The 24,408-nt window shown below is 39.5% G+C and overlaps 1 protein-coding gene across 1 annotated transcript; it reads right to left on the bottom strand.

Moving 5' to 3' along the window:
• Nucleotides 1-4,343: 4,343 nt before the first annotated feature.
• LOC134660086 (uncharacterized) lies at nt 4,344-18,150 on the bottom strand. Its single transcript, XM_063515785.1, has 4 exons — nt 18,057-18,150; nt 17,803-17,952; nt 7,234-9,394; nt 4,344-4,833 (listed from the first exon to the last, which is right to left on the bottom strand). The coding sequence occupies exons 1-4, from the start codon at nt 18,148-18,150 to the stop codon at nt 4,344-4,346; spliced, it is 2,895 nt and encodes a 964-aa protein (XP_063371855.1).
• Nucleotides 18,151-24,408: the final 6,258 nt, after the last annotated feature.

Below are 24,408 nucleotides of genomic sequence, written 5' to 3'. Positions count from 1 at the left end.
ATCACGTGCCCGTAAGGGGCGTAAGGCGATCACGTGACCGTAAGGGGCGTAAGGTGGCCACTCTTAATGGCATTTCAATCAATAAAGAAAAACTCAATGTTATTTGACATTTATGTTGCGGACTCCTTTTCAAGACTCTTTACCTATGTTCAAATAATTTGACGTTGTCATGGCAGTATGTAAATAAACATGTCAATAAAAAAGTGTGATCTTATTTGAGAATGATAATAATATATAATAAATAAATAGAATACCTCCGCTAAACGTATTTATCGTGTTACCGGGCGTCGGTAACATAGTGAGGTGAGTTTTCACTTCTATCGGCACTCCCGGAGTGCAACCGTTGTTGCTTGTTTTAATGTACTTATTGTTTTCCAAAACACAGTTTTTATTTACACAATAAGCGCGTATCGAATTTGTAATAGCAAGAATAAATTTTAGTTTTCAAATCAACTATGGTCAATACTAATAATTTCCGTACAAAAAGTAATGATCTGGGGGCACGGCAGTGCCCCCGCCAAGTCGAGCAAAACAAAGAGGCACGGCCGTACCATCCTTTTCTCGAAGCGATTCAGGCCATTTTCGACGTCCTGTAATTTTGTGCTGGCTGAAGCTAGAACCCTGAATTTTCAGTGACATACAGGGCTTAACATGCTTAGATATATTCTCAAAAACAGTAAATCTGAACTTGTAGTTTAAGAATTATTGTAACGTCAAAGTTCCTTAGTTTCGACACTGACACACTCACTCACTCACCGATCATCATACTCGATCTCATACTTCGAGCATACCCACAAGCTTCGAATTTTAAACATAAGTAGTTTTCAGCTTATCAAGCCATAGAAAACCTAAAAATATTGCAATATCAGTTACGTTTTAAAGATCTAAGAACTGCATAAGTAAGTTTGTAATCCCATATAAATATATGCTATTACAAAGTTACTGTTGCAGTTCCTACAAATAGTAGGTAAAGTAAAGTAACACTACGATGTACGATGTAAGTATGAATGAAGATGTGTTTAGTTATGATATGTGTATACATAGTATGGGTATGAGTACCCGAAAAGAAGGACTGCCTACAAAAAGAGATGAGATCCCATCAAAAACATTACATGTAAAAAGGTGCAAGTCTCGCAACGCTTTTACTACAAAAAAGTTTTGAGATGTAATGTGAAACCAAGTCGGTTATTTTAATCAGTGCCAGGGGGTGTTAAAACCGTAAGATATCTTTAATTTGTAATACATATAATGACTTGGCAATCGCACATAATGCTTTACTCATACCATACCTACCTACTCGAATCGTATATATGTGTAATGCTCAAACTGCAATTAGCGCTAGCGTTATGTTCAATTAGAATTATTTTTAATAGGTGACGATGATCCTTATGTCATTATGCAGCCTGGCACTGATTAAAATGGTTTCACATTAGATCTCAAAACTTTTTTTAGTAAAAGCGTTGCGAGATTTGCAGCTTTTTCATGTACCTAATGTTTTTGATGGGATATTATATTATTTAGCACAAGAAACAGCAAATAAACAACAACGTCACGCACATTTATCAAATCTTGTCAAGCAAATCTTGTCAGTAGAAAAAGGCGGCAAATTGGAAAAATGTAGGCGAGAAGGGATATCGTCCCATAGAAAATTTGAATTTCGCGACTTGCTTGCTTCTTTCTTTCTTTCATTTATGCCTTTGCCTTGGGGACCTTGGGGTGACGCCGAGACACAACAAGCGTCGCTTCCCCCGCGCCGTCGAGTAGTAGGTATCAAATCTATGGTGGCAATTCCGATCGCTAGGCTATCATCTACATAGGCAACGGTGCTAAAGCTAACTCCTTACTTAGTACGAACTTCACGGTCCCGACCACATTGCGTAAACATGGCGTAAACCCTCCATGGTGGCAATCCGAGTCAGTCAGTGAGAAAAATCCTGATTTTTAGATGTATGTATCTTACTAACCGGTTGAGCTATAATGAAAGGGGTTCCGGTTAGCCTTGTCTTAATAAATGAACCTTTCATATGTTTATGTTTACTAAACTTGATAGTATAGTTTGTGGCTTCAATAGTGGCTCCAAATAGTTCGTTTCCGCTGCGTCGCCAGTTCTCTTCTTATTATTTATTTATTTATTTAAACTTTATTGCACAAAATATATACAACAATGTACAAATGGCGGACTTAATGCCAAATGGCATTATCTACCAGTCAACCATAGGACCAAACAGAGATACCTTCAATTGGTGCAGAGAGAGAAAATATATTGAGTGAGTTAAAAAAAGCAAACTATACTTATAAATGAATATTATTCTTATTCTTATTTTATTTTATTTTTATTTTATTGATAAACATGTTTACATGACTTTACAGCTAAACCAATGCGTCACGAAACTTAGACTAACAGCAATAATACTTATAACAACAACAATTATAACAACAATAATAGCATATTACACTACTGTGATGTTGATGTTATGAACTTGGCTTAGGTCTGTGACACATTACCGCCGAAAATCAGGCCCAATTGCGGAGGCCGCAGCGGGTTATGGCGGTAAGGATGGTGAGGGCATACCGCTCCGTCTCACACGAGGCAGCGTGCGTGTTGGCGGGGACTCCACCCTGGGACCTGGACGCAGCGGCACTCGCTGATGTTTATTGGCGTGTCTCTGAGGCGCGGGCCACGGGGGTCCAACCACCTCTGGAGGAGGTCAGACGGTGGAGACTTGACTCCCGTCGAGTGCTCCTCCAGAAGTGGAAAGAGCGATTGGAGGCGCCAAGTGCCGGCCACTGGACCGTCGAAGCCATCCGACCCGTTCTGGAGCGATGGATCAGAAGAAAGGGGGGGTTCCTCTCCTTCCACCTTACTCAGGTCCTCTCGGGGCATGGTTGCTTCGGGAGATACCTGTGTAGGAGGGCAGGACGGGAACCAACGATGCAATGTCACGACTGCGGCGATGCCGAAGACACGGCGCTACACACGCTGGCCATTTGCCCAGCCTGGGCGGATCAGAGGGCCGCTCTCGTGGCCGTAGTGGGGAGAGACCTTTCCTTGCCAGCAGTGGTAAAATCCATGCTTGGTGGGGAGAGTAGATGGAAGGCGGTGGCCTCCTTCTGCGAGGACGTGATGGTGCAGAAGGAGGCAGCGGAGCGTGGCAGGGAGGAAGATCCGGCCTCTCAGCCAATGCGCCGCAAGCGCGTGGGGCGGCGGCGGTTGGCATACGACCGCCGGTTACCCCCATAAGGGCACTTGTGGGCGGCAGGCCCGGGGACGTCTGTCGCCTACAGAAAGGTCCCTGCGTGGGCGGGCGCGATGTGTACCCAACGCGCCCAATGAGGTGAAGGGGTGATTTCCCCAAGGGTCGGGTCCGAGTCCGGACGGCCGCTGGCGAGGTTGCGGAAGAGTACTTCGGCGTTCCTGGGACCTCGCCCTATAGCAGCGAGGCGGCAACAGAGGGGTTTTAGTGGGTAAACCTGGGGTCTCATTAGCCCACAACAGGGAGTCCCACATAACCATCCCGGCCCGTCCCCGCGCCGGGTGGTATGCGTAAAGCATTTCCCCTCTAATAAAAAAAGAAAAAAAAAAAAACAAAAAAAAAAAAAAAGGTCTGTGACACATTAAAGCTTAGAAATAGGTGTATTAAAAGTGGAAAATTTACTCCTCGAGTGGAGTCTTGGTAGCTCAGTTGGCAGAGCGATGGGCTCGTGATCCAGAGTCGCGTGTTCGAGCCTCGGCCGAGACAGTGAATTTTTCCACTTTTAATATATATATTTCTAAGCTATTTAAAATATAGGTGCAATAATACCTACCTAGCTATACCTTACTCAAAAATAAGTCCTATAGTTCTGGACATACTTTTGAGTATGATGTGTGCACCCATATTTTTTTTTACACTTGACTACAGTCAACAAATACACCTAAACCCCTCTGGGTTGGAAGGTCAGATGGCAGTCGCTTTCGTAAAAACTAGTGTCCACGCCAATTCCTGGGATTAGTTGCCAAGCGGACCCCAGGCTCCCATGAGCCGTGGCAAAATGCCGGGATAACGCGAAGAAGATGAAGATGGAAAGAAAAGTACAGTCAGCGATAAAAGCTTGTATCAAAAATTAAATTTTTGCCAAAAACTTATTTAAAGAAAAAATTGTAAGATGACATTACTGGGACTTTACCTTAGGGTTTTATTAAAACAACAAAAGCCAAAAAAAATATTTTATTGCCATATAAAGCAAAAATAACGTTGAAATTTTTTGACGATTGTGAACCGGATTATATTTAAACAGTCAATAAATTTAAGTATAAAAACTCTAAACATCTGTTACAAAACCTAATGTTTATATTAATACTTTTAGCACTCAATGACTTCCACTTGTTCAGAAGAACTAGATGCAGCAGAAGACTGGCTGGCGTTTGAAGATTTAGAGTTAATCTTCGTCGTGCTACCATCGGCTCCAACTGAAGTCTTACTTGACTGGTTGTTGACTTGGCTGCCTTCATCCACGCTAGCGTTTGCTGTTTCCGAAGTCTTCAGTCTGGAGGAACCGTTCGGGTTCTTCTTAATTAAAAACTGACTTGTTAAAATTAACTTGTTGCTGTCAGACGCGGCTTTGTGAGCCGTCGCGGCGTTGGCTTCACTATTCAAGGATTCCGAGCTACCATCAGCGCTCTTTGAAGTCCCTTGGTTTCTGTTGTAACTCGAACTGCCGCTGCTTTCGGAAGCAGCGTCGCCAGTGTTACGAATGTAGGTGTATCCATCTTCCCCTATAGCCTCGTAGGACCTGTCGTCGGATTTAGATGCCGCGTCGCTCGACGAAGCGTAGTCGCCGGTGGATCTCGTGCTACTTCAGCTACCATCATTGTTTACGTTGGTCATTTTGTTACTGTACGAACCTGAGTTTCCGCTTTGTTTAGATGCTGCTTCTCCAGTATCCGTAATTATTACTGATTCCCCACCTTCCCCTACAGATTGATATTGTTTGTTGTGGGAATCTGATGCCTGTTTATCTGCTGTAGCGTATGGGCCTTTAGAATTAGAGGCACCTGATCCATAAATATTTGAGTAGCTGTTTTGGTTATTGTGATCACCAGAATTGCGATTTTCTTTGGACGCACCTGCTGCCTGATCTATTATTTTGACTGATTCTCCTTTCTTTCCTACTGATTTATATTCTTTGTTATGGGAGTTTGACGCTGCACGATCAGAAGCCAAGTCTTTGGAGTTGGTGTTAGAAAATTGAAATGAAATGAAATGAAAGTTTATTCACGAGAACATATGGTAGAGTCTGTGCGGAAAGAGAAGAGTCGTGGCAGAAACGGAAACTAACATTTTCAATTTTATATGGCAATCAAACCTTTGACACCTGTCTTGTAAAAAGTAAACAAACCTCTGTCATTGTATATTTTTATTAACAAAAACCGCAAGTTTTATGTATAAAATATTTTCAAAACACGATAAAACCGGACACAAACCACAAGGAAAATTATATTTAACATTGTTCGGTTTTGTCAGCGGGAAGAAAACGGCTAAAAGCCGACTATCGACTTACAAAAAATCGCGGAACATGTTTGATGATGTATTTAATATTAAATAATTACCTATTTAATAGACCCCCTAAGTAACTTGTCTCCGGTACATAATCGGTAAGTATATTCATTCAAAATATATTCATTTTCATAAATATGCAGGTTATTGATGATCTTTAAAATAACTGACTAATGGTCTTGATACTTGCCATTTTATGCATCAAAATATATTCATTTTCATAAATATGCAGGTTATTCATGATCTTTAAAATAACTGACAAATGGTCTTGATACTTGCCATTTTATGCATATTTATATGTAATTTTTTTTCAGGATTGAGTAAAAGTACCTACCTATGGTATCTCGAATAAAAGACCGCTATGTAGGTGATATGCAAGAATTTGTAATCTACGTGCCGCATTCAAGCACATCCAATTCAGATAAAGATAGTTATATGAGTGTCCCTGGTTGTTCTGAAGCTAGCTCAAACATAAGTGACTATTTTAATTCAGACTTCGATTACAAAGAATAAAACTTTTTCTAATAAAATATTTCTTTATTTGTAAGTTCGTTTCCTGGGTTCTGTTAGTTACGAAATTATATTTCATATTTAGCAGTGACTTTTCGGCGAAGTAATATATCGTGAGATGCGAGAACCGGACATATAAGGCCTACCTACTTATGCACTATTTTTATATCCCAGATAGTAAAATTACAGTTCTATTGCCCAATTTCTACCCGATCTACCCGGTTTTGTATTAAAATAACTGTTGGATTGCACAGATTAGGCAGTACATAAATGAGACTCTATCTTGTTTGGAACTAAAATGACAGTTGTATTGGGCAGATTCTTAACTAGTTTTAGCAGTTTTGTCAATCGCACTGTCACTTTAATATCTGAGACATAAAAACAAGAGTGTGTATTAAAAAGAAAATTAGTGCCTGCGCTAAATCAGAGGATTGAGTTGACGAGCCGACACCACCACCAGGCTCGGTTTAGTAAGCCGTGGCAAAAACCTGGAGCAAAAGGGATTCAAGTATCATAACCTTTAGTGTCGTACTATAATCACGTGACCAGTCTTGTCAGCATAGCAAAAACCATAAAATAGCACTGGCGCGCCCTCAAATCCCACGACTCTTCTCTTTCCGCACATACTCTACAGTAGATGTTATTAAGTGTACATATTGACCCATGATATGTTCGGCCTTATGGCATGTGAAAATTATATGTATTGACATTGATTGACATCGTTCAAATGCATGTCAAAGGAAAATACGTTACAAAAAGGTATAATAGATAAATAAAGGTATAATAAAAAGGTATAAAGTAAAGGTAAAATACGTTTACTAAAATATTATCAAAATTTAAATTATTAAATACAAACATCAAGTTTCAAGCCTCAATCTACAGTCAGTTAGTCATTTAAATTCAGCGCATAAGTTCATCAAACTATTATAATCTAATTTTCTTATTTATATAAAAAGATTACATTCAAGAATGAAGTCAAAATGAAGTAAAAATTAGAATTTATAATGTCAAAAGTTTACATGTCACAATAAAGTAATAGTTAGAATTTATAATTAAAATATTCATCAATGTTATAAAAACTTGATACACAATATATTTTTCAATATAATATTGAACTCGTTAAATGGTAGCGTCTTTATGTTAGCAGGATTCGTAGCCATCAGTATTTATTTTAGTTTTTTGTTGCGAATGTGATTTCTCACTGTTACTATCTCGAGAGGCACTGTAGGCTAGCTCTTTGGCAGTGATCGAGGAGCCATCCTTATTTATTATCTTCAAAACCTTGTCGCTAGCTGCGGATGAACCTTGGGAATTTCCTACTTGCCTATCAACACTTCTGTCGCTTTCGTATCCACCTTTGCCATCGGACACGGTCTTGTATCCCTTGTGAACGTCGTCGTAAGCTGATTTGTCTGAAGCGCTGCTTCCCTTCTCCTTCTGCACACGCGTTCCGCTTTTACCTTTTACGATTAATTCTTTATCGGTTGCTGCAGATTTGCCCTCGCTGGCGCGGCGATGGTCTCCGTCTAAGCCCCAGCTCGAGTGGCCTCCATGGCCGTCTGATGAAATCCCGTGGTCGCTGTGGGTATACTGATGGCCGTCCTTCTTTTCAGCACTGCTACCCTTCTCCTTCGATGTGACCCTGGTTCCATCCTTATTTATTATCTTCAAAACCTTGTCACTAGCTGCGGATGACCCTTGGGAATTTCCTACTTGCCTATAGCCGCTTGTATCGCTTTTGTATCCACCTTTGCCATCGGACACGGTCTTGTATCCCTTGTGAACGTCGTCGTAAGCAGATTTGTCTGAAGCGCTGCTTCCCTTCTCCTTCTGCACACGCGTTCCGCTTTTACCTTTTACGATTAATTCTTTATCGATTGCTGCAGATTTGCCCTCGCTGGCGTCGCGATGGTCTCCATCTAAGCCCCAGCTCGAGTGGCCTCCATGGCCGTCTGATGAAATCCCGTGGTCGTTGTGGGTATACTGATGGCCGTCCTTCTTTTCAGCACTGCTACCCTTCTCCTTCGATGTGACCCTGGTTCCATCCTTATTTATTATCTTCAAAACCTTGTCACTAGCTGCGGATGAACCTTGGGAATTTCCTACTTGCCTATAGCCGCTTGTATCGCTTTTGTATCCACCTTTGCCGTCGGACACGGTCTTGTATCCCTTGTGAACGTCGTCGTAAGCAGATTTGTCTGAAGCGCTGCTTCCCTTCTCCTTCTGCACAAGTGTTCCGCTCTTATCTTTTAGAATTAATTTTTTATCGATTGCTGCAGATTTGCCCTCGCTGGCGCGGCGATGGTCTCCGTCTAAGCCCCAGCTCGAGTGGCCTCCATGGCCGTCTGATGAAATCCCGTGGTCGTTGTGGGTATACTGATGGCCGTCCTTCTTTTCAGCACTGCTACCCTTCTCCTTCGATGTGACCCTGGTTCCATCCTTATTTATTATCTTCAAAACCTTGTCACTAGCTGCGGATGAACCTTGGGATTTTCCTACTTGCCTATAGCCGCTTTTATCGCTTTTGTATCCACCTTTGCCGTCGGACACGGTCGTGTATCTCTTGTGAACGTCGTCGTAAGCTGATTTGTCTGAAGCGCTGCTTCCCTTCTCCTTCTGCACAAGCGTTCCGCTCTTATCTTTTAGGATTAATTTTTTATCGATTGCTGCAGATTTGCCCTCGCTGGCGCGGCGATGATCTCCATCTAAGCCCCAGCTCGAGTGGCCTCCATGGCCGTCTGATGAAATCCCGTGGTCGCTGTGGGTATACTGATGGCCGTCCTTCTTTTCAGCACTGCTACCCTTCTCCTTCGATGTGACCCTGGTTCCATCCTTATTTATTATCTTCAAAACCTTGTCACTAGCTGCGGATGAACCTTGGGATTTTCCTACTTGCCTATAGCCGCTTGTATCGCTTTTGTATCCACCTTTGCCGTCGGACACGGTCGTGTATCTCTTGTGAACGTCGTCGTAAGCTGATTTGTCTGAAGCGCTGCTTCCCTTCTCCTTCTGCACACGCGTTCCGCTTTTACCTTTTACGATTAATTCTTTATCGATTGCTGCAGATTTGCCCTCGCTGGCGCGGCGATGGTCTCCGTCTAAGCCCCAGCTCGAGTGGCCTCCATGGCCGTCTGTTGAAATCCCGTGGTCACTATGAGTATATTGATGGCCGTCCTTCCTTTCAGCACTGCTACCCTTCTCATTCGATGTAACCCTGGTTCCATCTGCTCCGATTGAGGAGTAGCCTTTGTCTGATTGGGCAGACGCAGCGTGACTGCTGTCTGCGTAGGTCCTGCTCGAGTCAGTGATTGACTTACGTGAGGGGAGCGGCGGCCGAACCGGTGAAGCTATAAAAAAATAATTATTTAATATTTCGGTCCCTTTGAGTTTCAGGGATCTAAAATTGCCAGTCAAGAACGGCCTTCAGGTTTTAAATTTACAAATGTGACAGCCACTTTCGTTTTCTGGGACTCAAGGAGTTACAAGCTTTAATTTAACTTGACATCATTCTAGGGATTGACAGGGCAAGCTATGATGGTGCCCACTGCTATACTTTTACTTCAACCGGCCAACCCCATGAAGGTTTCCAATTTGAGAATGTTCTGTACCATGCACATTGTTTGGTTAACCTGGTGTAATATAGTTGGTCAAACCAAATTTGTCAGTAAATAAGAACAAAAAAACTATATTCATCCTTTTATTTTGGGTGCTAGTACTAGTGTAAGACAAAGATAGTATGATTCTCACTGTCTATGTCTGAAATGAGACAGTCCTTTGACAAACTATAAATACTCACTTGGAAAATATACTTGGTCAACCAGATCTTGACAGTAGAAAAAGGCGGCAAATTTGAAAAATGTAAGCGCAAAGGGATATCGTCCCATAGAAAATTTGAATTTCGCGCCTTTTTTTACTGTCAAGATTTGGTTGACCAGCTATAGTATGATTTTCACTGTCTATGTCTGAAATGAGACGTCCTTTGACAAACTATAAATACTCACTTGGGAATGCTCCTACAGCCACGAAAACCTTAAAAACAAACAAACAAAATAATTTAACTTTAATTATATGTAGAAGTTTGAAGACTCCTCCCTAAATTCCGTCATAGGTAGGTATGTTCATTCATTTTTTTAAATTATGGCAATATGGATTAATGAGCCAAATACAAAGGAATTATTCACAAGGCTAACTACCAAGATGGCGCTCGAACCGAAAGTCCGTCGTAGATATATGTTTTGTGATAAATAAATTGTCAACTTTTGACAACCGTATCTGTCGCAAATTCTAGTCATTTTATGCAATAATTTGCGTTGACGTAAAAAAGTGCGAGAGAGAAAATTACCTACTATAATTATGTGCGACAGGCTCGGAATTATAAACCAATTAGATTATTACCCCGAGTGCGACAGGTGTGCAATTATAATCGCTTTTACAATAAAATTAACTGAATTATAATCCGATATAATTTTAAATATCTGGGTGACCGAGCTTCGCTCGAAAAACATATAAAAACTCGAAAATGCGCGTTTTCCCAGAGATAAGACCTAGCTAGATCGATTTTTCGCCCCCGAAAACCCCCATAGAGCAAATTTCATAGAAATCGTTAGAGCCGTTTCCGAGATCCCCGAAATATATATATATATATATATATATATATAAATAAACAAGAATTGCTAGTTTAAAGGTATTAGATTATCAAAATGACAAGAGTGATAAGTACATAGATATCATAGATGGTAGGCTCCTAGTATAATCTAACTGTAATAGGTTGCCTTATTAAAAAGTTGCTCCAGTACATGGTTGCCTAGATTTTAATCGATTAATCTAGGTAACCATGGACCTGACCAACTTTTAAAAAGCGGCCAAGTGCGAGTCGGACTCGCCCATGAAGGGTTCCGTATTTAGGGAATTTATGACGTATTAAAAAAAACTACTAACTAGATCTTGTTCAAACCAATTTTCGGTGGAAGTTTGCATGGTAATGTACATCATATATTTTTGTTAGTTTTATCATTCTGTTATTTTAGAAGATACAGGGGGGGGGGGGACACATTTTACCACTTTGGAAGTGTCTCTCGCGCAAACTATTCAGTTTAGAAAAAAATGATATTAGAAACCTCAATATCATTTTTGAAGACCTATCCATAGATACCCCACACGTATAGGTTTGATGAAAAAAATTTTTTTGAGTTTCAGTTCTAAGTATGGAGAACCCCCAAAATATTTTTTTTTCTATTTTTGTGTGAAAATCTTAATGCGGTTCACAGAATACATCTACTTACCAAGTTTCAACAGTATAGTTCTTATAGTTTCGGAGAAAAGTGACTGTGACATACGGACGGACAGACGGACAGACAGACATGACGAATCTATAAGGGTTCCGTTTTTTGCCATTTGGCTATGGAACCCTAAAAAGGCAACCTATTACAGTTAGATTATACTTATATATGTCGGGGTATCGGGAGGCCGAACAGGCGTGTCTGGCATATTGATGTCGCGTGGGCGTGCACGTGCAGGTTTTCACCAAATAATAATCTCACGATACAATCAAAACACTGTATTTCTTATTTTAATTGTCAAATACCAAAAATATTCACGGATTACAATAATAAATCACGATTAAGAGCCAATGGGTTTGCAAGCGACCATTCCGTGCGGGGCGCTGTCATCGAATGACGTCCCGCGCCGCCATGACACTTACAACTCCATTCGGGACTACCCGCTCTTAAAATAAATCAACTTGTCAGTGTCAATAACAATCACAACTACCCGATCAATTTAACAAATTTAAAAATAATCGAAATAAATCAAGCGCGCGCCGTTACGGCCGTCCTGCATCATCACACGTCCTCGTGTGTATCGTCTCTACTCTCAGGCTCATCTGTAAACAAATAAACCACCAATATACACACAGCAACCTGCTCGGTCATTCTGACCGCTGTACAACATTAACACTGAACTTACTCATTCAACCATTAGGAACTGACTAACATATTATTCTTTCGATTTCCTTATTTCCACCGTAACAACTGGCAATTGTAGCATGTATCACCAAAAACAACTTATGCAACCAATATACCAAGTAGCGCCACCAAGGCCAGACTAATGCCACTAAGGCCACTAATGTCACCAAGGCCACTAATGCCACCAAGGCTAACTAATGTCACCAAGGCCACTAATGCCACCAAGGCTAACTAATGTCACCAAGGCCACTAATGCCACCAAGGCTCACTAATGTCACCAAGGCCACTAATGCCACCAAGGCTAACTAATGTTACCAAGGCCACTAATGCCACCAAGGCTAACTAATGTCACCAAGGCCACTAATGCCACCAAGGCTCACTAATGTCACCAAGGCCACTAATGCCACCAAGGCTACCTAATGCCACCAAGGCCACTAATGCCACCAAGGCTTACTAATGCCACCAAGGCCAGCTAATGCCACCAAGGCTAACTACTGCCACCAAGCCAACTTTTGTTACCTTTATCAAATAATGCCACTGAGGCCAACTAATGACACCAAGGCTTACTACTGCCACCAAGGCCAACTATTATTACTAAGGTCAAATAAGGCCACTTAGGCCAACTAATGCCACCAAGGCAACAATCTGACATTTAAGCTGCTAATCGCCACAAGACTACCATATTACTCAAGTCTTTTACTATAACACACAACACAACCCAACATACAAAAACATCAACACCACTTGTTTGTATTCACCAGCGCCGTTAGGGCATCCTGACTCTATACGAGAACTTACGGTTGTTTCTAACGCGGTATTTAACTCTAATGAAACATAAAAATCGAGCATTCGTCGTAAACGGCCCCTTTAGCACGAGTACGGCCTGTTTGTTTAGGCTATTACGTTATGGGTCGTACAGAAATCTTTAAACTCCTTTCTAGAGAAACACCTACCTTTCTCTGCTAAAATCGGCTAATCAGTTAATGTCTTGCCTAGTTTTTTTCAAACTCCGGTGTCAATCTATAAAGAAGGGTCGCTCTTCTTTTTTTTTGAGAAAATCCAGGTACTACCTGCCTAAAATATGAGGCCGGATCAATAAATTGTCTTAACTGCGTAACTGTTTCGGGTGGTGCAAGTTCTGTTAACACTGATTTTTCTGGGATTAGGCCGTATTTCACCCGCAGAATCGTGATAGCCCAAATATTATACCTCATTCTTCAGGAAAACGCATTTCTTTAAATTTACTGAGGAACCGGCACTACTTAAACCCCTAATACTTGGCGCATCTGAGCTTTCCGCTACTGTATGGGAGGGAATAATGACAACATCCTGAGATACTACGGCAAACATTTCACATGAAGGACCTGGAAGATGCCTTATTCATAGCACGTTAATACACTGCAGGCGTGTTTTCTGAGACCAAACGGACAATTCAACGTACGATATTTGAACTGCCCGTCCGGTGTCACGAAACTAGTCCGCTCTATCGAGCCCTTATGAACTGTTATCTGATGGTACCTAATTGCCATGTAAAATGAGGCGGGAAAATGGGGAACAACGAACAACTTTCTCGAATCATGCCCACGTCCAAAAGATCTTTAATTTTATCACGCACTACTTCCCTCTGTTCTAACTCAGAATGATCTGCGCTTTCTTCGAGCACCTATCGTCAGAATTAATGTTTTGGAAACCATTACCTTTAGGGCCTACTTCACAAACCACTACCGTCTTAATTTTCTTAACAATAACTTGATTCTTAGTAATCTCTACTGAATACACTAACGCCAATAAATCTCGCCCCATTTGGATAGGCTAAACTATGAAAACATCAGGTAACCCCTGTATATTGACCGTGGCTAATATTGGAATATTACACTGTAAACCATTATCAGAACGTTTATAACGTTAAGTAAGTTTAATAAAGAATAACTAAGAGCTACACTTTTTGTAATTAGAGAGCATTCAGCGCTCGAATCAAAACAGAATGATTACTTCTCACCGTGATTAGTAGAGAGCTGGTCTGAAGCTTGCTCGATGGTGCAGATATTCTCTCAAGGCTCCACAACCGCTTCGCTTGCTTTATCTTCTTTCTTCGTGCAGCGCGTCGATATGTGTCCTTTCTCGCCACAGGAGAAACACGTAAGCGAAGATGGTTTAACCGGAACATCAGCAGTATTCTTCGATGTCGATGCACGAGTTGAATCACTTTCAACACGGCAATCGATTGCCACATGACCTGGCTTGTTGCATATGTAACACTTCCTTAATGAATCAACTCGGGGTCTTTTAGGATCATTTTGTGCCAATGGCTTATCCTGTGTCGAAGGCCCTCTTTTACGATAAGTATAGGCCATCAGTTCTTGTTGCATTTTCACTCGCGTATCGATTTCCGTAGTAAAGGCCAGTCTTTGCAGTCGTGGATCAGTTTTTGATGCATGTGCTAATGTTACAGCTATCGCTATCTGCTCATTTGATAAAGAACTCCATCTGTTCATGAGCGTGCTTAAAAATCGATTAGCGTATGATGCTGAACATTCGCCGTCATTTGGGTTCTCGTTGAGTAGCCTGAATAATGTAGCAGCAGGTGTTTCGACGTAGTCAAAGCGAGCGAGAAAAGAATCTTTTATCTGAGCCCAGGTTATCCCAGCAAAACTATTCTGGGCCAGCCATGACGCTGCCGTGCCTTTGAGCGCTCGACTCAGGGCAATAATTAGGTTACTACTAGTTATCTCTTTTTCTTGCATGCACAAATCCACAGTAGCGCACCAAGCCCGAGCATCGCTGTCACGAGATTCAGGATTAAATTCAGGAAGCACTAGTTTGGCATTTTTAGTACTAGGTTCCTTAATTGTACGAATCACTTCCATCATTTGACTTTGCTGCATTTCAAATAACATTTTCCACATTTGATTGTCAGTACTTTTTTTTTGAGGAATAACACCACACTGACCTGTAGGGTGATCCTGCGCCGCTTCTGGTAATCTCACTTCCGATGTCGGGGTATCGGGAGGCCGAACAGGCGTGTCTGGCATATTGATGTCGCGTGGGCGTGCACGTGCAGGTTTTCACCAAATAATAATCTCACGATACAATCAAAACACTGTATTTCTTATTTTAATTGTCAAATACCAAAAATATTCACGGATTACAATAATAAATCACGATTAAGAGCCAATGGGTTTGCAAGCGACCATTCCGTGCGGGGCGCTGTCATCGAATGACGTCCCGCGCCGCCATGACACTTACAACTCCATTCGGGACTACCCGCTCTTAAAATAAATCAACTTGTCAGTGTCAATAACAATCACAACTACCCGATCAATTTAACAAATTTAAAAATAATCGAAATAAATCAAGCGCGCGCCGTTATATAAAATAAACTATCATTTATTTCTTATCACAAATAAATAACAGATACTTAATGGTAGATATTCCTTACAGCGTATCTTAGACCATAATTAGTATTGTTTACTTCAAGGATTCATATTTTTTATTATTTTTTAGAATTTGCTTGCTATCGACATCGATAACACTCGAGTCGATATTCTATCAACACTAGGGTTCGAATTTGCCCCTGAAGAACCGGGTTAAGTCAAATATCTATCAGATGACGAGGACCATTTTATTTAAAGTTGTCCCCTAAACTTTTTTTCCAAAATGGGAATTTTTTTCAATGTTATTTCTACTCAGAATCACGAGCTCTTTTGATCCTATTAGGAGAAAAAAGTATCCCAAAATTTCTATAGGTAGGTATTAATTTTAACATATAATTATTTCGATCTTTCCATTCCGTGACCGCCATACAAAGTCTATGAAAAATGGTAACGGAATGGGAATTAAAACCCTTGGGACACTTTTTTGTAATTGAAATTGAAATCTTTATTGTCATATTGTGAGTTACAATGATCTTAAAATTATGTTAAGGTAATAGAATCATCACAATCAACCGCGATGCGGAGTACAATGTTAATACTAAAACAGCTAAATTTATACTATATTACTGTATTATATTACTTACTAATACTTAAGTATACTATATATACCTAAGGATAGAAATAGCTCGTGATTCTGAGTAGAAATAAAAAAGAACTCCACAAAAAAAAAGGGACAACTTTAAACAAAATGGCCCATTAGTAAAACAAAAACTTACCACCACAGCCAAGACGACTTCAGTCTTCATTTTGCTGGCTGGTGAGTCGAGTGCACCTTATGCCCCTTGCATCAGGTTTTTATACAAAATACAACAAAGGAATTCAAAAACAAAGACAAGCATAACTATTAATCAAGCAGAGTAAACTAATAACTCTAATAAGCGACTGCGAATAATATAATAAAAACGATTCCATACCTAAAGTCAACAGGGCATTTCTTTACAATATCTGTTATCCACATTTCGTTTAGTAAGTAAATTGTTTAACAATTTTATTCTTGAAACGGCTCAAACAATTTCGATAAAATTTGGTATATAGGGGTTTTAGGGGCAAAACATCGATCTAACTTATCTCTGAGAAAACGCGCATTTTTGAGTTTTTATATAAGTATTATGTTTTCAGAGCAAAGCTCGGTCTCCCAGATATTTATTTATTATTTTGCATAACTTTAACAAATTCTAGGGGCCATGGGTCCCGGACATTTACAAAGGCGTGCTATTACGCACGAATTAGAGCCGAAGCTAAACTTGCTGAATTTTCTCATGAAAATTTCCTTAAATTGCGGAAATTTTGGGAATGTTTTGCAATTTGCACATTGCTTGGGATGTGATCTTCCGATGTCAAACATATTTACTACCTATTGGGTATACGTATATCTTTTTTTTTCTTGTCACTCGTTGCCATAGTTAAGTTTTCCAGCCAGCCTATTATGGATAGCTTTATCCATCTTTATCCATGTGATAAAATAACTGTCACTGTTTAACACCGTGGGAAAGAAAGTGACGGACACCGTTTTATCACGCTGTCACGTAGACAAGAACGACCATCATATCCGTACTGGATTGCTCCTTAAAACGCGGTTTTGTGGCATTTAAAATCAATAAAATATGCATTTTTGTGGTATGGGTCACCTATCTAGAAGGGTCGAACACATTTTAGAAAAAAGTCACTTCTGTGGACAATACAATTATCCGTTTTTCTTATTTGTGTCTCAAGACTCTCAAGTACTGAAAAATAAATCCCGCCAGTAAAGGTACCGCGTAAAAATTAGCTTTAGATTCCCTTAAATTTGCGATGTCTACATTCCTGTAGTCCAAGTCCGAACACCTCATAAAATACGTCACTTCTGTGGACAATATTCTGTGGATATCCCATATTTCTTATTTGTGTCTCAAATACTGAATAAATGTATCCCGCCTGTAAAGGTGCCGCGTATAAATTAGCTTTAGATTCCCTTAAATTTGCTATGTCTACAGGAAAGACGCGAACGAGTGTGCTAAAAAATGTGTATGACCCAGAATATTAGTCAACCGTGGTTCTTATAAATGGTGTCAGTAATGTCTCCTGGCTGATGGGATACACTAACAACAATACATAGTTGATCCAATCTAAGGTAAACGTACTAGTGCTTGACATGCTAATGCCCAATAGATGGCACCCTGCTGTCACCTCTATTGACAATGACTTAAGTTTCAAGATGACATGTATTGGGACCGCGTCGAGCACCAGTACGTTTACCTTACCTATTGTATTGTATTGTAGTTCGGGCGATTTTCCGCAACTCGACGTCTTGCGCCTATTTTGCGTGATGGGGGGGGGGCTAGTCCTGCCAGCCCAGCTCCTCGAGGAATCCTATCAAACCTTTGATGTTGAGTAGGACCTCGGGGAGGTCTCTCGGGGATCCGAGATGTTTTGCCCTGTATGGGGCCACTCCGCTGCATTCCAGCACCACGTGAGAGGCTGTTTCTTCTGTCTCCATGCATCCACGGCATAGGGGACTGTCTGTGACACCTGTTGTAAAAAGATGTTTGACCTGAGTCCATGACCTGTTATGACACTGGTTACCATACTCAGTCGAACCTTTCGTAGTTGAAGGAGCGCCTTTGTGAGCTTACCGTTGATGCCAGGCATGGCTTGTTTGGCCTGTCTGCATCCAGTCTGGTTTAGCCAGTGTTCTGTGTGTAGTTTCCCCGTACGTGCCAGCAGCATTGAGCGTACCTTACTGAACGGTATCGGGAGAATCGGTTCCGGGCCAATCTTACCTATTACAGATCTATTTTGTGCAGATATAAACGTAAATAATTGAATAAATCGTTTCCGAAATACAGAGTAAAGACTTCAAAGAAGCAGGTTAGTGTCTGGATCTGGTCCCGTAGAGCGCTATAAAACAAATTAGGAGGTTATTTTTGTATGGAGTAGGGTGACCACGCCACAGGAGCATTCTGCAGAACTGTCCCGTAAAATTAATTACAAGTTTTTTTTCCTTTAGCTACATTTCTGTATTATTAATTGGTGACGCATTTAAGTAAGCATTTTGAGTCCCTTTTTCAATGTAGAACGATATCTGATAGGTACATAACTGTTCTATCTGCTCTCTAGATAACATCTCTAGGTACCTATAAAATATAATACGAGTTTGTATAGAAAGCAATAGATTGGACTGTTCAACTTAGTTACTTAGTTACTACTTTGCGACACTAGGTAGTAGCTACATATTTGCGGCGTTTGGAGTGGAAACCCTGGGGCCGTGGGGACCTAGCGCGCGTAGCCTCTATAAGGAGCTGTCAAAGCGCCTTATAGAGGCTTCTGGTGACCAGAGGGCTGGCCAATATTTTGCCCAGCGGATCAGCATTGCCATCCAGCGGGGCAATGCGGCCAGCCTTCTGGGTACCCTACCGAGCGACCACGACCTAGGCCAAATTTTTTATTTATAAGGTTTTATTTTAAGTGTTTTTATTAGTTTATTTTCTTTAACATATCAAAACAATCCATCAGTTATAGTTCGTAACCATATGAATGACTATTACGTATCATGTCATCGGTATACGACGGATAAAATCTTTCAAATATATTTTTGCGCCAAAATCTGTTAATTAAAAACTAACGCTACATTACATTTGCAATGACATAAGAGGTAATGTCTACGAAATTTTCTACGAAAATGTGACGTTTCTTATGACACTAAAGTCTATTTTTTTATTCGGTAGACTGAAATGACAGTTAATAGTATGAACATGAAATGCCATTTCATACTATTAACTGTCATTTCAGTCTACCGAATAAAAAAATAGACTTTACGTACCTCACTCTGTTCTATTCAAGTCGGTGCAAAGTCAGCTTATACGGACTCTAACTCAATCAAATTGAGTAATGTCCCGGGGAAAGCTGCGTGATGGGCACAGCAGCCGGCACGAGCCACATGGCCCCTGTGTCGAGGAAATCCTGTAAACAGGTACAGTCTGCCCTAATATCCGGCACACGATTTTACAGTCAATATAAAAAGCTCTCTTTCTCTTCTTCCTCGCGTTGTCCTGGCATTTTGGCCACGGCTCTTGGGAACTTGGGGTCCACTTGGCAACTAATCCCAGGAATTGGCGTAGGCACTAGTTTTTACGAAAGCGACTGCCATCTGACCTTCCAACCCAGAGGACTAGGCCTTATTGGGATTAGTCCGGTTTCCTCACGATGTTTTCCTTCACCGAAAAGCGACTGGTAAATATCAAATGATATTTCGTACATAAGTTCCGAAAAACTCATTGGTACGAGCCGGGGTTTGAACCCGCGAACTCCGGATTGCAAGTCACACGCTCTTACCGCTAGGCCACCAGCGCTTCAGTCAATAGGGTAAAGGCACCAGTAGTCAGCCTTATAACGACTTTTTTAAGTTTGAACGTTCGGCATTTCTACAGGATTAGTCGGATAATTAAACAAATGACATGGTTAGATCAATTGTTTATCATAGTTTTAAAACAAAATATTTAAAAAAATAACAATCCTCTTTATAATATCTCTAATTAAGTTTAAACAAAAAGTGGCACTTTTCTCCAGTAGTCAGCCTCCAAAATCCAGTAAGCAGCCTCTGTGTACCCAGTACTCAGCCTATATAAACTATTCATAATAATTAGATCAAAATCACTAATATTTATATCAAAATCAACGATATTATAATATTTATTTTTTCTTTATAATTTTTGTTATCGTTATTATAGTTAGTTGTAGTTTTTAATTTTAGTTTATAATTTTTTGCATATATCAAAATCAACGATGTTATACAAATATCTATTTTTTATTACTATTTTAGTTATTGTTATTGTAGTTAGTTGTAGTTTTTAATTTTAGTTTATAATTTTTTTGCATATACATATGTATTACTTACCTACTTGTTTACTTATTTAATAAATAAAAAATCTTATAGGTACATACAATTCTTATGACACGAAATTTGTTGGCCATAGGTACTTAATTATTCTTGCAAACTAAGAATTGCAATATTTATTTTCTAATAATTAATCCGTCAAAAATTAATGAGGTAAATCAGGTAATATATAATTATGTTCCTAGTAGGTATTCGTAAAAAATAATTAATCGAGTCTATGCAGATCTAATTATCATTAATAAACAGTCATATACCGACCAGGAAAAAGCAAAATGATAGTTATGTATAGTTAACGTCAAAAATATGTATACACTTTTGAACCTTATTTCAATGAGATAGGGTTTAAAAATGTGGACATATTTTTGGCGGCGACGTACCAAGCAAGGTCAATGGCTGAGTACTGGATCCGCGAAACCCAGTGCTCAGCCGCATTAAAACGTTATTTCAAATGCGGCTGACTACTGGGTTTTACTTTAAATTGACTAGGGCATGCCTAACTAAATTTGAAAATGTAAATTTAACGGTCCTAACGGTCGCATTGGCTCGAAAATAATAAAATAAACGAATAACCCAAAGGTCAGCCGTGGGGGGCTGGGCACTGGATTCTTTGGAAAAAAGTGTTATCCAGTGGCCAGCCCCCTCAATTTATAAGTGAAAAATTGATATTTTCATTCAAATATAATGCAATTTAATAGATAAACTAATAAATAAACCAATCATTAACAAAAACATTAACTTTTAACATTAAAACATAGTTTTTCTTGCCTGTTAAGAGAACACCACGTGCAGTAAAAAATATGGCGGACATGACACTATTGCACTCGTCGACAAACAGCACCTGTATGAACGAGTATATTTCTTCCCCCCGTTCCCTCACCGCACATGTCGTGTGACGTATAAACCAATAAGGAATCAAAGCTCCTATTTGAGTACTCGCGATTTGTTTAAACGAATATACCAGATATTTATGACCAATAAACGGCTCAAAAGGCTGACCTCTGGTACCCGGCTGGCCACTGGTGCCGTTACCCTATAAAAAGCTAACTAAATTTAAATAAATAAATAATGCAAAATGCCCCTTTAAGGAATTTCAATATTACATTTTACGTAAGTACTAAAGTTCGTTTTTTTTAGCATTAGAAAGAACTTGAAAGAAGGTAAGCGATTTTGACATGTCTTTTAATTGAAAAACAGTTTTTAAAAATCAATAACTATTACTTATGAAAGCAGAAGACTATAAAAGATCGTATTAGATTCATAATTGTTACATATTTACCGTAACTTATTTTTAAAATGTGTTTTTCATTTAAAAGACACATCAAGATTGTTTACCTTATTTCTAATGCTAAAAAAAACGAAGTATAGGTTTGGTTATTATTTTCTTTTGGTTTCATAAAATTCCTAATGGCAAGACCATGGTGATTCTATATTTTTATGTTCCATCGTTGTATATACCTACCCTTGTTCTACAGACAATAAACGAATTATGAATTACGAATTACGAAAATATTCCAAATCGGTTTTAGATATACAGTCACTATACAGTTAAAGATTGGGTATTTTTTTAAATGTTCATTTTATGGAAACAAGTGACTGTAGGTCACACATAAAATTCTTATTTTGGTAAATTCTCTTACTGACCTGTTATAAGCTTGGTTTAGTAAACAGACGTCTATATCCGTCAGTGGCTTCCGCTGAGGGCCATGTGGCACGGGAACTGAACCTGCACTTCAGCGGGCGTCCGCCAAAGATAAAAATAAATAAAGGTAAACTTTTAGTACCTACCTACAGTCAGATCGAGCTAACCCTGTATGGTGCATTGAGATAACTTAAAAAGCGGAAATATGTATGACTAGCGACCCGCCCCGGCTTCGCACAGGTTAACAAATTATACATAAACCTTCCTCTTGAATCACTCTATCTATTAAAAAAAAACCGCATCAAAATTCGTTCCGTACTTTTAATGATCTAAACATATACATAGGGACAGACAGACAGTGGGAAGCGACTTTGTTTTATACTATGTAGTGATGAAAATTGCTGCATATACTAAACTATATTTATTTTTTAGCATTAGAAAGAGGGTAGGCGGTCTTGACGTGTCTTGTTGCTGAAAAACACTTGAAAAATAAGTCAGTATTTTTAAAGCTATTTTCAATGTAAAGATTTATATTGAAAATCCTTTTGTCTAATTTATTTATTTGAACTTTAAATCAGGCAGCAATTAAGGCCCATATTACAAATACTTTAAAGACTAAATTATATCTGACGACCGGTCTGGCCTAGTGGGTAGTGACCCTGCCTGTGAAGCCGCGGTCCTGGGTTCGAATCCCAGTAAGGGCATTTATTTGTGTGATGAGCACAGATATTTGTTCCTGAGTCATGGTTGTTTTCTATGTATTTAAGTATTTGTATATTATATATATCGTTGTCCGAGTACCCACAACACAAGCTTTCTTGAGCTTACTGTGGGGCTTAGTCAATTTGTGTAATAATGTCCTATAATATTTATTTATTTATATATTTTATTATATAAGTATATGCATTTTATAAACTTAAAAAATACTTTCTATCATTTCACTGTATGCCTAGTTTGGAATCCCAAAAATTTATGGAAAAAATACTTGGGAACTTATACTTACGCGAAAGTTACTGTATGTTACTGTTTTCGCTTCACGCTTAAACCGCTGAACCGATTTATAAATATACTCGGTCAACCAGATCTTGACAGTAGAAAAAGGCGGCAAATTTGAAAAATCCCATAGAAAATTTGAATTTCGCGCCTTCTTTTACTGACAAGATTTGGTTGACCAGCTATAATTTAGAGGCCCGGGGAAGGACATATGTAGGGTAGTCTAATTATCAATTTATTTCATGTCTAGTCTACTACAAAGTCTAGTTTACACGGACTAAGGATATCGTTAAATAAGAAACAACAATGACAAGTAATATTTTATTTTACTCTTTGGCACATTATTACGAGATTCTTTGGTATAACATTTACATCGAAACATTTAAAAAAAACATAATAAACCTCCCCATCAACATTGCATACATAATAAACATTGCATACGTAGAAATAAACCTTTACAGTACCTACATATGGTGCTACTTTCCCGCACTAGTGCGTAAATAAGCACTTTTCGTTGCTATGTCAAATATTTAAAGGGGCATATGTACTGTAAAAAGTTGTACGATACATGCGAATAGGTAATTCGCAACTCGTGTCGATTTAAAACACTCCCTTCGGTCGTGTTTTAATTTATCGCCACTGGTTTCGAATTTCCTCTTTTCCGCACTTGTATCGTAAATAACTATTACAGTACATATGGTGCTACTTTCCCGAACTAGTGCGGGAAAGAGGACTTTCCGTGCATATGTCAAAAGTTTAAAGTGTCATATGTAGGTACTGTAAAACGTTGTACGATACACGTGCGAATAGGTAATTCGCAACTCGTGTCGATTTAAAACACTCCCTTCAGACGTGTCTTTAATTTATCGCCACTCGTTTCGAATTTCCTCTTATTCGCACTTGTATCGTAAAGGAGGACCTCAGAACACATTAAAAGGTTTATTTCTAGGCTTTTCTCAGGTTTTCTTTAGCTATTATACTTACTAATTAAATTCAACTCAACTACTTACATACCTATGTAATTAAGTCTAATATTTAATTTAACGTTTCGATATAAAATGCTGGTCAAGCAAATCTTGTCACTAAAAAAGCCGAGAAATTAAAATTTTCCATGGGACGATATCCCTTTGCGCCTACATTTTTTAAATTTGCCGCCTTTTTTTACTGATAAGATCTGCTTGACCAGCGGGCTCAGCACGGTTCCATTTTTATCGACTATCACTATGCCCGTCACTTTCCCACTTACATACTAGTTAGAACGTGACAGGCATGATGGTGACAAACGATAAAAATGCGACCGTGCTACTACGGCAGCTATAGGTATTTTTCAAACAGCTTGGATACGATGACAGATGTCATCTCTATACCTCCAATTTATAACTTCAAAACGCAGTCTCGCATATTTGGGGCATTATCTATGAAAAGGGACCTTATTGTCGAAGGCACTTACGCCGCACAG

This window comes from Cydia amplana, chromosome 26 (genome assembly GCF_948474715.1).
Source record: "Cydia amplana chromosome 26, ilCydAmpl1.1, whole genome shotgun sequence".
Taxonomy (NCBI): Eukaryota; Metazoa; Arthropoda; class Insecta; order Lepidoptera; family Tortricidae; genus Cydia; species Cydia amplana.
The sequence above is the reverse complement of the archived record's forward strand: the minus strand, read 5'-3'. Positions and strand labels throughout refer to the sequence as shown.